A 12,029-nucleotide genomic window follows, 5' to 3' on the forward strand; every position below is an offset into this window, starting at 1 on the left:
TGATTATTGATGTCACGCTATGACACCATATTCAGAATCTATTCAAAACCATTTCTGATTTAATAAAAACAACAACAACAACAAAAACTGTGCTGCACATTAAGCATAACTGATAACTAACTGGTCTTGATGAGGGTCTTTGTCCGGATACAAGAAGTAAGCAGAGAAATGTGTGTGTGTGAGTATGAAGCTTTTTTTTTTAATTTCAGTGATGTATATTTACGGCCCGACATCACCGGTTCAATGTGTTTTGTAAAAACACCGGTTGGTGTGTGTTAGTATATAAACTGGACGGCTCCGCTGTGAAGTTGTTAACATTATGTCTGCAGCAGTGTAAAACAGCCTCCCTGCTAAACACTAGTTACCCACAATGCTGTGTGGCTGCAGGTCTTTTAAATGCACTGTATAGACGGAGTTCGTTTCTTTGCCTCATCAGAGCTGGTTGAAGTTCTGTAAAGTGCTGCAGCCGTTGTGGGTCAAAGTTAGTGTGACGAATACGAGGCGCAAAGTACTCGTATCATCATACACTGAGCGCTGTACTGTGTCCTCACAGTTGTGTTCTACTTTTTTTTTGTCCCGCCACAATAATGTTATTAACTAACCCCTGTAGCAAAAGACGATTTTGGCAAAAACAAATACTTGCGGAGCTAAAGAGATTCTCTAAAGCTACAGATGCACTTAAAGTTTAGTTCATTAGCAGCTTGGATGGTTAACAGAAAAATTATCTTTCATCAAAAGTAAAAAAAAAAATTTAAAAAAATGAATTGCCTCAACTATCATCACACCTGTTAAAAGCATTTTGCTCACACCGACGCTAACGGAAAGTTGAATCGGGCAACGATACACGAGTCTGGGTGGACGGCTGGTGTTCAGGGCCTTTAACACAAAGCTTGCTACTTTACATGTTTGACTCGAGCTAATGAGTCCATCCATCCATTATCTGTACCCCCTTTGTTCTGTGGGGCTTGTTCAGACCGTCATACTAACATTTTTCCCCATCGAGCCACCTGGTCATTTTTCACGCGCGATAAATGTATTGTGACTTACATAGCACATATACGCTCATTTACATCCGTCGTCCCCGAGCGCGGCATCCACATAACAAATGGTAATTCCTACATCCACATGTAACAATGTCTTAAAAACAATCATTCCAAATGACAGACTGTTTGTCTTTCAACCATTTTGTAAACGTGAATTTGTAACTGATTAAAACGAGCACACTTTCTCTAATATTTGCAGGAATCGCATTCCGCTGCTTCGTAGCTGCAGCTGAGAAAGCAGCTTGCAGGAATTGTGTCGTAGAGTGTTTTTTTTTTGTTTTGTATCCTCGTTGATGATCTTGTTTGTCTTGTTGTCCATGAGCTCCTAAAATAAACTGTTTAACGGTGGGGGAGCTAAAGCGTGGAGCATCTTATTGACTAAACAAACACCGGTGTGGGACTCCACTGTGTTTACAGTCGGTGGACTGTAGTTACAGCAAACAGGGACAAATGTGTGGGCAAAAAGGGCGGGCTACCTTTAACAAACTCAACGAATGTGGTTTTGCTTTCCTGTATTTACATACATGTTTGTGGCTTTGTCGTGACATTTATTTAGTCAATCTGGGCTCCATAATAATTTGTTCTTTTTTTTTTTTTTAAATAGGAAGAGTTTCATTACGAAAGCTTATTTCTTGCCTGAGTGTTTCCAGATTTTCAAAGCAGATATCTGTTCATGAAAACACCAGCTGGGTTCAAAGGGTTGTCACACAGCTATCAGCCTATCAACCACTTGTTGTTTGAATCAAAATATGTAAACCCCGACACGGTTACCACCAGAACCATCAGGATATATGCACCCTATAATCTGGAGGACAATCACAGAAGCACCACGATGTTGACTTGTCTCCAGTCCAAGACACCTCAAATAAACAAGGAGGATGGTAGTTTATTCTCTGACGGCAAATTCTTTTCTCAAGGAATGAAATGATAAATTGACATGAGAGTTAAGTTGTGGCCCCTTCTCCCTCAACGAAAGGACAAAAGGGCACAGCTTCCTCCTGTGCGACGGCTAAATCTCCGCGCTTAAATTATCGGGAATCGTGTGTGCAATCACACGTGGTCGCCCGCAAAACACCGCTTAGAGCACACAACAACAAATACAGCCGACTTCAGAGAGAAGTGTTTCTTCAGCCTTTCTTTGCTTTTGGAGAGCAGGCGAGGCTGGAGCTTTGTTACGGCACTGACAGCTTAAATTTGGCAACCTATTGTATGTTTTAAGAGAGGAGAAACTTATGCTCCGCTGGATGAATGCGAGTGCTGTCATGTACTCATTACTCCGAGCCCACGTTTTGAACCAGGCGGGATTCTTCACTTTGAAACCAGCTTGTTCTTCAGGGAGCAACGATTCAAGAAACGAAAGTAGAAGAACTGCACCAGTGATGATCAAATGTTTTCCCATCGGTGAAGCGCTGTCTTCTCCTGCTTTTTGGCTTTTTTTGAAGTCACGTAAAAAGGCTGTCTGTGTGTGTGTGTGTGTGTGTGTGTGTGTGTGTGTGTGTGTGTGTGTGTGTGTGTGTGTGTGTGTGTGTGTGTGTGTGTGTGTGTGTGTGTGTGTGTGTGTGTGTGCGCGTGCGTGTGCGTGTGCGTGTAGAGTATTGTCTTTTTTTTTCAATCACACTGAGGGGATGTAAGACAACAGTTCACCCTGCTGTGGCTGCTGTGTGGGTCCTTCGGGTTTTAGAGGGTTAGCCTCAGGGTCGGGTCCAGACACGTGATTAAGGTTATAAGAAGGGACAAAGGAATAAAAGGAAAGAAAGAATAAAATATGCCTGTATGTATGTGTGTACGTTACCCTGAGTTTACTCCACGCGGTGCCAAACGGCATTTGGAGACCAAGCAAAACAAGAGGTTGCACGGACAGGAACGAAGCTTGGCCTTTTCTCCCAAAGCCGAGCTGTCGGCCTGATAATGTTGCACACGTAAGAAGAAACCACCGGCTCCCCGTGAAGGCAGGGAGTTCAAATGCACAGATGCACATTTCGCTCTTAATTCCTCCCCGTCTCCCAAGTCTGCCGTGAGCTCATCTGTGGCACAACATTGCCCTCTACTGACCACAGCTTTCTCCGACTGGGCGCAAAGAGGAGAGCTGATCCTGGAGCAAACACCCTAACAACTGCTGTCAAACAATGTGAGCCGTGGAGGGAATGTGTAACCCGAGTAATTTAAGATACACTAAGAGTTAGCAGAACAAAAAGATCCACAAAAACACAACAGACATGCGTCTACAGCCATTTCTTTAAAGGGGCATTTCTAACGAGAACAGAAGTCAACGATAAAACAAAATAGATTTGATTATCAGACGTATCAGAAGCAAATGAACACAATTTTTCTTTGTGAAAACAAGCAAATCGACAGGTAAAGGTATGGAATTGAACTGGTATCCTCAGGGCAGGCCAAAATCAATATCATATCAATATCTTGATATGATATTGATATCATCTTAGATTTTGGATGTTTTGAGATCATGATATGGCACAAGTGTCATCTTTTTCTGGTTTTAAAGGCTGCATTACATCAAAGTGATGTACTTTCCTGAACTCATCACAGTTGTATTATTTGCCTACATCAAATGTGATTTTTTTTTTTTTTTTTTTTCCCCAGCTCATCCAGCCCTAATTGGACTATATATTCTGCATTCGATACCTAAAAGCTATTTCGCAATAATCCAAAGCAATGAAAAGCAATAAAAAAAAAAAGCTCATCAAACTGCAAAAGTGAAAAATGCTCTCTCCTTTCAAAATAAAAGCCTAATAAGTCTGACTTGCCGACGCAAAAACAACTCGCAGAGCAAGCGGCCGACACAAAAAGCAACAAACATCATTATCAAGAGGCCACACCTCTGCTGAGGAAGAAAAGAGATGCAGAGACAAAGCAAGAAAACAGATTTAGTAAGAAATCGCTCTCTTCCCGCCTTTAATCATTGTGCATCTTTGCTTTTCGCCAGATATTAAAACCGATCCATCACGGCTGACTGCGAGGGAGGGGGTGGCTCGCAATTTTCACGGCGCTCCTGTAACTTAGGAGAGGATCCCCCCCCTCTGACATTATTTGGATATCAAACAGCAATTTGCCACTCATAAACACCAGCGATGAATGCGAGTGCATCGGGCCAAATCCAATAAAAAAGCTGGTGCAGCTCTTGCGGAACGACACAGACAGGGCCAGGCCCACTTTATCATCCTGATAGGATATGATGTGGTTTATATTATTACCCTGGATGGATAATGGGATTTGGATGCTTATTGGGGGTACCAAGTGGGTTTTTATACAGGCTGTGACTATTGTGGTGGATCACAGTAAGGCCATACACTGAGAGACTGTTCGATCAAAAGAACATCAAGCGGAGGAAACGGCAGAAAACAGATGGTGACAAAACTGGAAGTCAGAATGTACCATAGCTGTGACTCATTGGTGTCTCTGTAAAAAAAAAAAAGACTTACGCAACACTCTGCATTTACCAGCCAGCTACAGCTCACAGTATTTTTTCCAATAAAAAAAAAAAAAAAAAAGAGAGAGTTTCTCAAAACATCTCGTACAGCAGCACAGTAAGCAGATGAGGCATCTTCAACACCGGAAGCCGCCGAGGAGGTCGGCGTTGCTCTAACGCGACAATAAAACAGCAGGTGACCGGCCTCCAACCAGGATGCACAGACCCCCTCAGATATCTGATGGAGAGACAACACAGACATCCAGCTGCTCCTCAGATACCGGCGCAAAAATAACAAAATGACTCAGAAAAGATGGTAAACATGATGCCGGGAGACAACGTTTCGAGGGATAAGACGACACGGGGGCACAAACCGCCGGCCCTTTCACAACAAACTCTCTGCCAGGTATTGTTGTCACACTTCATCAGCCCGCAAGATGCCAAAACCCCGCCGTCATCGTGGATGCTGTTCTGCATCTATCAGAGAGGGTAGATATTTGCTGCTGGATGTTGCGCTCCCTCAGACTGAAGGAGTTTGTTTGTGTGTGTGTGTGTGTGTGTGTGTGTGTGTGTGTGTGTGTGTGTGTGTGTGTGTGTGTGTGTGTGTGTGTGTTGTGTGTGACCCTTTGATTGCTCTGCGGGGGCCATATATCCTCTCTGCTGCAGAACTCCCTGTTCTGCCCTCCGATGAGGATTTCTCTTTATGACTTTATAACTTTAGTCGACATCTTGGCCGTGTTTCTTGTTTCACATGGACAAACAGGAGTTTCCTATTGGAGCCTGACCTAAATATCAGCCGTACGATTATAGTGGTCAATATTGACCTATCACAGATCCCTTTATGTCTGTATCTGCGTATACATTTGACAATATGTGCAGATATGCCTTTATTTTTTTTATTTTTTTAAGAAAACAATAAAAAAAATAAAAACGTGCTTCGTTCTCTCATTTTTTTTGAATAGTTGTTCTTATTAAATTCCCAGTAAAGTTAACTGGTTCAGTGCACTGATGTCAGTCTGGACGATTAACTGTCAAATATCCTGCATATATTACATCTCTGTCACGAGTGTCAAAAGTGTTTGATAACCACATTTGAGGGCTCATTACCAAAAAAAAAAAACAATTGTGTTTACAAACAATACATAAACAATATTAGTCAACATATTAAAATCAGATGTTTTTTTATCTGCAATAATGATCCAGTGTCGTTCCGGCTCTACTTAGTACCACCAGGACAAAGACTAATCTCAGGACCAGAAGCTTATCATTTCTCAATATACTCAAACCATGTAATTGGAACTCCGAAGTCTTTAAAATGATATGAAACGTTTTTTTGAAATGTCTGGCTGGATTTGTAATTTTATTACCAAATTCACTTATCCGATAGCTCCTGGATTTAGGAAGAATTTGGCATATTTCAGACTGTATTGTATTATTGTATTCTTGAAAAGATGTTTGTGTTTTGACGGTACTTAACATTTGAGCAGTTTGGCTTAAAAAACAAAAAATATATTTCTTCAGGTGTTGTATTGGCCCTTGAGATAAATAAAGCATTACACAGACTAACACTTGATGGAGAGAAGGAAACGAGGACAAGACAATGCAAATGTGTAACTGAAATATGACATCTAGTCCCAATAATTACGCGTGGCATCATTTACAAACTAAACTTCATACATTCATATGTTACACGTTGGAGGCACTTCACTTGAGAAGTATTTAAAATCCACATTTAAATCAGAAAGTAAGATGAAATGGCCGACTAACAGACTAATCTACTGGCTTATATAATGTGCACGATTAGCATATCATGATTTTACAATATGTCGTGTTCAGGTTTTCTAAAAATAACGACAGCATTAATAAAATCGCCTGTTTAAACTAAAAAGAGTCGACTTTTCCTTGACATTCATGTAACATTTCAAATTAAATACCTCTTGATGATGCTTACATGTTTTTTAAAAGGGCTCATTTTGTAGATTCCACTCTGCCTTACTAATGGTTTTTCAATGAAACATAATTATTAACAAGATGGCTTGAGGTTATAAGTGAAATGCTTCTCAAAAATCCTCATAGCTTTTAGCAAAGTAGACCTCATCTCATCTCACAGCTGAGAAGAAAAGCTCTGGACTGAAAAGTGATGAGGACAACGTTCATTTCAGCATGGCTGGAATCCAGAGGGGGCCGAGCTAAAAAAAACAAAAAAAACAGAAGTCCTTTCCAATTGAATGGAAACCATGAAGATAATCTGACATGTAGGGTATTTCAATATCAGTGTGGACTATTATATCTTTTGTTTCTCAAGTCCTTCGTTCTTACGACATTCTCTTCAGCATTTTCAATAAATAATTGGAAATTTCATCATCAAAGCACATCGTTCAAAAAGGTACAGCGCTCACTTGGACATCTGCAATTTGTTTCTATGTTCCCTTTGGCTAATAATGATTACAGAGAAGAAAAGATGGAAAGAACAATGGTTGGGAAGAGAAATGAAAGAAAAAGTGCAAAACTAAAAACTGCATCCACATGAATTTGCATGGTAAAAAATACACTACAATTCAAATCCCAAGTCTATAAACCTGGAGGTCTTTCCGGGTGTTTGTTTAGAGGAGCTCCATCACAGCAGAAAGATGACCTCCAGAAAGACTGGCTTCACTTACAATAAACACAACAGTAAGGGGCGGATTTACCTCCAGACCGTGAAGGACTGAGGTCCTGAAGGTCGTTTATCATTACAATAGCCACAAAAGTGGAGAATGGCTAATTCCAACAAAGACGTATTTACAGCTTCCGCTAACAAATGTTTTCTTATCAAGTCATTTGTTAATTACATTTTTAATTGACCACTGAACAGTGTGGGCTAGAAAATGTCACACTAACTCTGAATTATGATCACAAGTTCATTTGATCAAAAGAGTCAAATCAAAAGCGCTTTAGAAAAGTGACGTGAAAAAGCTGCAAATCCTCCTTTTAAATATTTGACATTTTTACTATATAGAGACTTGAAAAGACTAATAAATTAACAAAACAGCCATCAATCCATTTGAAGCTAGATGAAGAATTAGTGAACCCACTAATTGATTCAGCATCACATATATTAGTAAATAATTATACCCACTACGATTTTGTTTCAGTTTCTTTACCAGCTGATCGTGCTACAGAAACAGTAGGAATAGCATCAGGGATTAATAAAGTAAATATTAAAAATTAGTGTAAAAAAAAAAGCAACTAAATGGATCAAGTATACTCAAATAAACTCCGTAAAATTATGCAGAACAAAAATGCTGTGAAGAGTACAACAAGTAGTCTCCGTGTCAAAACCAGTGAACAAATACTTCAACTGTTTCTTCTATCGAAACAAACCAACAGACTTTTCTCACCGTCTCTCGAAATCTTCACAAAGCAGCATAACTGTTGATTACTACAGAGATCAACCAATATCCCACCAGCAGTACGCTGTAAGAAGGTGTGACACGATTCGCCCGCTGGTTCACCTTCATCGTGGAAAATGAACAAACTAGAACGTTTTGGTTGGGACTCGCGGCTGCAGTGCTAATCGCTCTGAAGCAGAACGCGTCAAGGACCAAAAGCTCGACACAAGTTCGTTGTGATATTTAAGGTGATTGAGAAATGAACGTCAGCCAAATGGTCCATTTTCAGTTCACTGGACTTTTTGCATCTTCTGCTAACAAAGAAGCGCTGCTTCTCAGCCAGGGTTAGATAGAACGATATTATCACAATACTTCAGTCACTACACGATATTATCACAATACTTCAGTCACTACACGATATTATCACAATACTTCAGTCACTCCACGATATTATCACAATACTTCAGTCACTCCACGATATTATCACAATACTTCAGTCGCTATATGATAAATGAAAAGTGCAGTCATGGTTTTAACTGGGTCCTTCCAAAAACTACAGAAATACAAACTCAACCACAAGAGCTACAAAGACAATACCTTTCTCAGTACCACTTTACCTACACAGTTATAAATAGAAATGACTTTTTATTTGATCTACATGACTTTGGTTTGCTCACACCATGACTCACACTGTGGGTTAGCTGATTGGACCTCAACTAAAGGCCCAACAGGGCCAAAATCTGCTTTAATTTGCACATGGAACAGAGTGAGACACATTTACTGACGGTCACAAACACTTCACTGGCTGAAAACGTCATTTTAGCTGCACTTTGGCATTTGAACTAAGTTTGCAGACTGTTGTTGTTGTTGTTGTTGTTGTTCTCACACTATCCATGCTAGCTCAACTTTGTGTTAACAAGCCCTGCTCAAGGCGTTTCCTGCCCCTTTTGCTTTTTGAAGCACCGCAAGTTAATTTCAGCAAGCAGATTTTGGTTTGTTTTGTTTGATTGTGAAATAGAAATGGTGCTCGACTGACTAAAGTTTGACACTCCTTTTCCTTTCGAGCAGCTGTTTCAGTACGATGGGGATCACTTTTGTTGGGTTTTGTAAAGTTAAGCGACATTCACACAGCATACCGCTCCGCAACATTTCAACCCGAGACGAGGTCTGATCAGCCAAGGTAAGTGACAACAAAAGAGGCAGGCGTGCATCTCATGAACCACAATTTAATCACCTGAATTTAAGGCAGGGATCGCTGCTTCCTGTCGTACCCACCTTTCTCTCAGCCCTTAATTCCTGTCTGTCATTTAACGATTAAAATGTCCACAAAAAAAAACTGAATCCAAAAAAAAAAGAGTTTGAACAGTTTTGATAATTTCACATAAATGATAACTGTTAGTGCTGCTTTTTTCTGTCTTCCTCTAACTGGTTTTAAGTGGGCGGAGCTCAGTTGGAAAAATGTGATGTTACGTACTACACTGCACCAATCACAGCAAAGCAATATTGGACCGAAAATGTCATTCAGGTGTCTTTTTTATGGTTGGATGACAGTTTTCCCTTTAAAAAAAAAAAAGTTGGGTATATGATGTCATTGTGGGCAATCTTACAAATCAGAGAGTCAGACCGCTTTGTGGCAATATTGCATTTGTATACAGTATTTGCATAAATGTAATGAATTGCCTATTTCTTTCGATATTACATGTTTTAGAAATCTCATAATACCATAAAGCACTTGTAAATATAGTTGATACAAATAAGTAGTGTACCCCCATAACACTCTTCTGAGAGTTTCTCTGTAAATTCCCTGTAATAACTCTCATAAGTTATTCCACTGCATAAAAATATACTCTTCTTTAAACTTGCAGGGTGAGAAAATGGACTGAAACGCTGGAAGTCATCGAATGCAACTGGAATCACTTTTTCGGGAATCACTTCAGTTTGATGCGTTGTGTTTAGGCTGGCAACATTTTCAAGAGCAAAGCTGAACGCAGTCCAATCATCGCTGCTAATTTAAAGATGTTTTGATTGGTAAATCTTTTGAGTTGGTTTTAATGAAATAATGGCCGCGCTAAATGAATGTAATCTCTGCATTGAATGAGTAATAATTTCACTAAATAATCACCAATCCACCATTATTTCAGAGGAACAAAAAGTTACCTGATTGAAGTAGATCTTGTTGTTTTTCATCTTCTGGGTTGAACTCTTCCAAGTCGTCCCAAAGAACTGTTGGTGGTTTCTATCAAACAGTGTCACTCGCAGCTGATGGGTCTCATCTTGTTCCTCCTGAGGGGACAAAAAAGACAGAACAGCATTTTTAAAGTCGCTGTTCAACCCCGGACGGGCAGATTTTAAAACTTTTGAATCTTCCAGTTAAACATTGACAAACTTTTTTTTTTTTTTTTTTTAAACCATCCAAGAGAGAGTTTCACTTCTATGTTCATATGATTTGAACCTCGCATGTCTGTATAAACCCACGAGAGGCCCGAGAAGCACTGGGTGTCCGGTAGTTACACCAACCGCGGCAGTGTTTGATGGATTATCTCCAAACCCGAAATTACGAGAGGATCCGTGACGTGCTCACACCGGGATGCTGTAAAGGTCCGTTTAATTCAATTGTAAAACTTTTCTACGGGGGTTTTGCGGAGCTCTCTTCAGTACAGGCCGTCATCACGTTTGATGACGGCCCAAAGTAAACACACGGAATTCATGTTTCTCCGCATTTCTGCCAATGAGCAAACAGGTTTATATATATATATATATATATATATATATATATATATCTCCGCCGAGCGTTGAGCTTGTAACACACCTGCGGGAGGTGAGCTGCTGTGAGCCGGTTGAGGCTGAGCTGGAAGCCGTGAGGCCGGGTGAAGAGGCTCTCCGCGGCCAGTCGGACGGTCTGGGTGGGCGCAGGGACGAACCGGCTTCTCTTAAACAAGTCTGTCCAGCCGTCGGCCATGCTGGATATGTCTTCTGTTTTTACCATATCCTTTAGTTAAAAGAAAACTGCGCAGGACATAACGGGGGGAAAAAAACAACCTCAAAAACGTAGAGCGCAGTCGAGACGTCACTCACAAATGTTGTCTTTTCTGTCCGTTTGGATTTTCAAACCAGTGGCCGCCATATTGAAATCGGATTGTACCATTCAGGTGCGGAGGGGGAGAGACGAATAAATCACTGATTTCAACAGGCGCATACATGAGTAAAAGAATTGTATAGATAAAATGGATTAAACGTGCAACACGGTTATCAGTGCAAATTGTTGTTTTATCCCGAAACTGAAAATCTAAACATATTTTTGTTATCGTTGCCTTGACTCGTCCAAAACCTTTCATTTGGTATTTTCCACAGTGCTGCATCAGTTGCTATGGTAACGTTCACGTTGCATGTGCATGTCTCAACTTAGAAGAAAAAATAGAAAAGAAAACATTCAGCGCATTTTGTTCTCCGCAATTATTCCACTAACATACCCGACTTAAAATAACACAATTCAAAATCAATTTAAATATACAAATATTGAATATTTTGTCTTTACAGTAAAAGTAAAAATAAAGTAAATACCTACCTACCTTTAAAATATGTATAAATTATTAGGCGTAGTTGTAGTAGCCTACAAAAGTCTGTAAGAGGAGATATTTAAACGGATAATTTAAAATTAAACTTTAAAGGCGTCCCCATTACAGTAGAAAGGCCTGAGGCCCTTTTTTTAAGATTATGATGTGCAGACTTTATCTGACCCCACTGTGTCTGTGATGATTGCAGATTAAATAGATTGCTGTGGGAAATGGTCGGTCTGGCTGTAACTGAGATGAGTGTCTCGATAATGTCCGTGGAGTCAAGGATATCACTTCCATGTACATAACGCTGCAGCTGCACGCTCCAAGGAGATATAACAAATGATTTAGGCAAGCCCTTCAGACAATGGGGTTAAGCCGTTGCTACACAACGATTTCCTCCGAGCGCCACAACTGAAAAAGTACAGATCCTGTACAAGATGTATCCTGCAAGAACAAACGTTTAACCTGTGGGCAGAAATATAAATTCAAGTTCAATGGTGTTGTCGTTTTCACATCAACATGCATTAGACATTTCATTTCTCACGGTCTGCAGTAAAATTTGGGCATAAGTTTAGAAAGCTTGAACGATTAGAGTCCATTTATTTATTAAAAATTAAAATGTTTAGTTTCT

The 12,029-nt window shown here is 40.1% G+C and overlaps 1 protein-coding gene across 5 annotated transcripts in view; it reads right to left on the bottom strand.

Moving 5' to 3' along the window:
* The window catches only part of nphp4 (nephronophthisis 4), a 182,060-nt gene extending 171,111 nt beyond the window's left edge, over nt 1-10,949 (bottom strand). For all 5 annotated transcript variants that reach the window (XM_069694067.1, XM_069694066.1, XM_069694068.1 and 2 more), the window contains exons 1-2: nt 10,651-10,949; nt 9,999-10,124 (exon numbers count right to left, since the gene is read on the bottom strand). In XM_069694067.1, the coding sequence (XP_069550168.1) occupies nt 9,999-10,124; nt 10,651-10,827 (303 nt within the window). In that variant the 5' untranslated portion in view covers nt 10,828-10,949. The remainder of the gene's footprint in view (nt 1-9,998; nt 10,125-10,650) is intronic.
* Nucleotides 10,950-12,029: the final 1,080 nt, after the last annotated feature.

Source organism: Brachyistius frenatus, unplaced genomic scaffold (assembly GCF_029030835.1).
Source record: "Brachyistius frenatus isolate BFR_SWC_R1_liver_20210118 unplaced genomic scaffold, ASM2903083v1 Contig_16, whole genome shotgun sequence".
Taxonomy (NCBI): domain Eukaryota; kingdom Metazoa; phylum Chordata; class Actinopteri; family Embiotocidae; genus Brachyistius; species Brachyistius frenatus.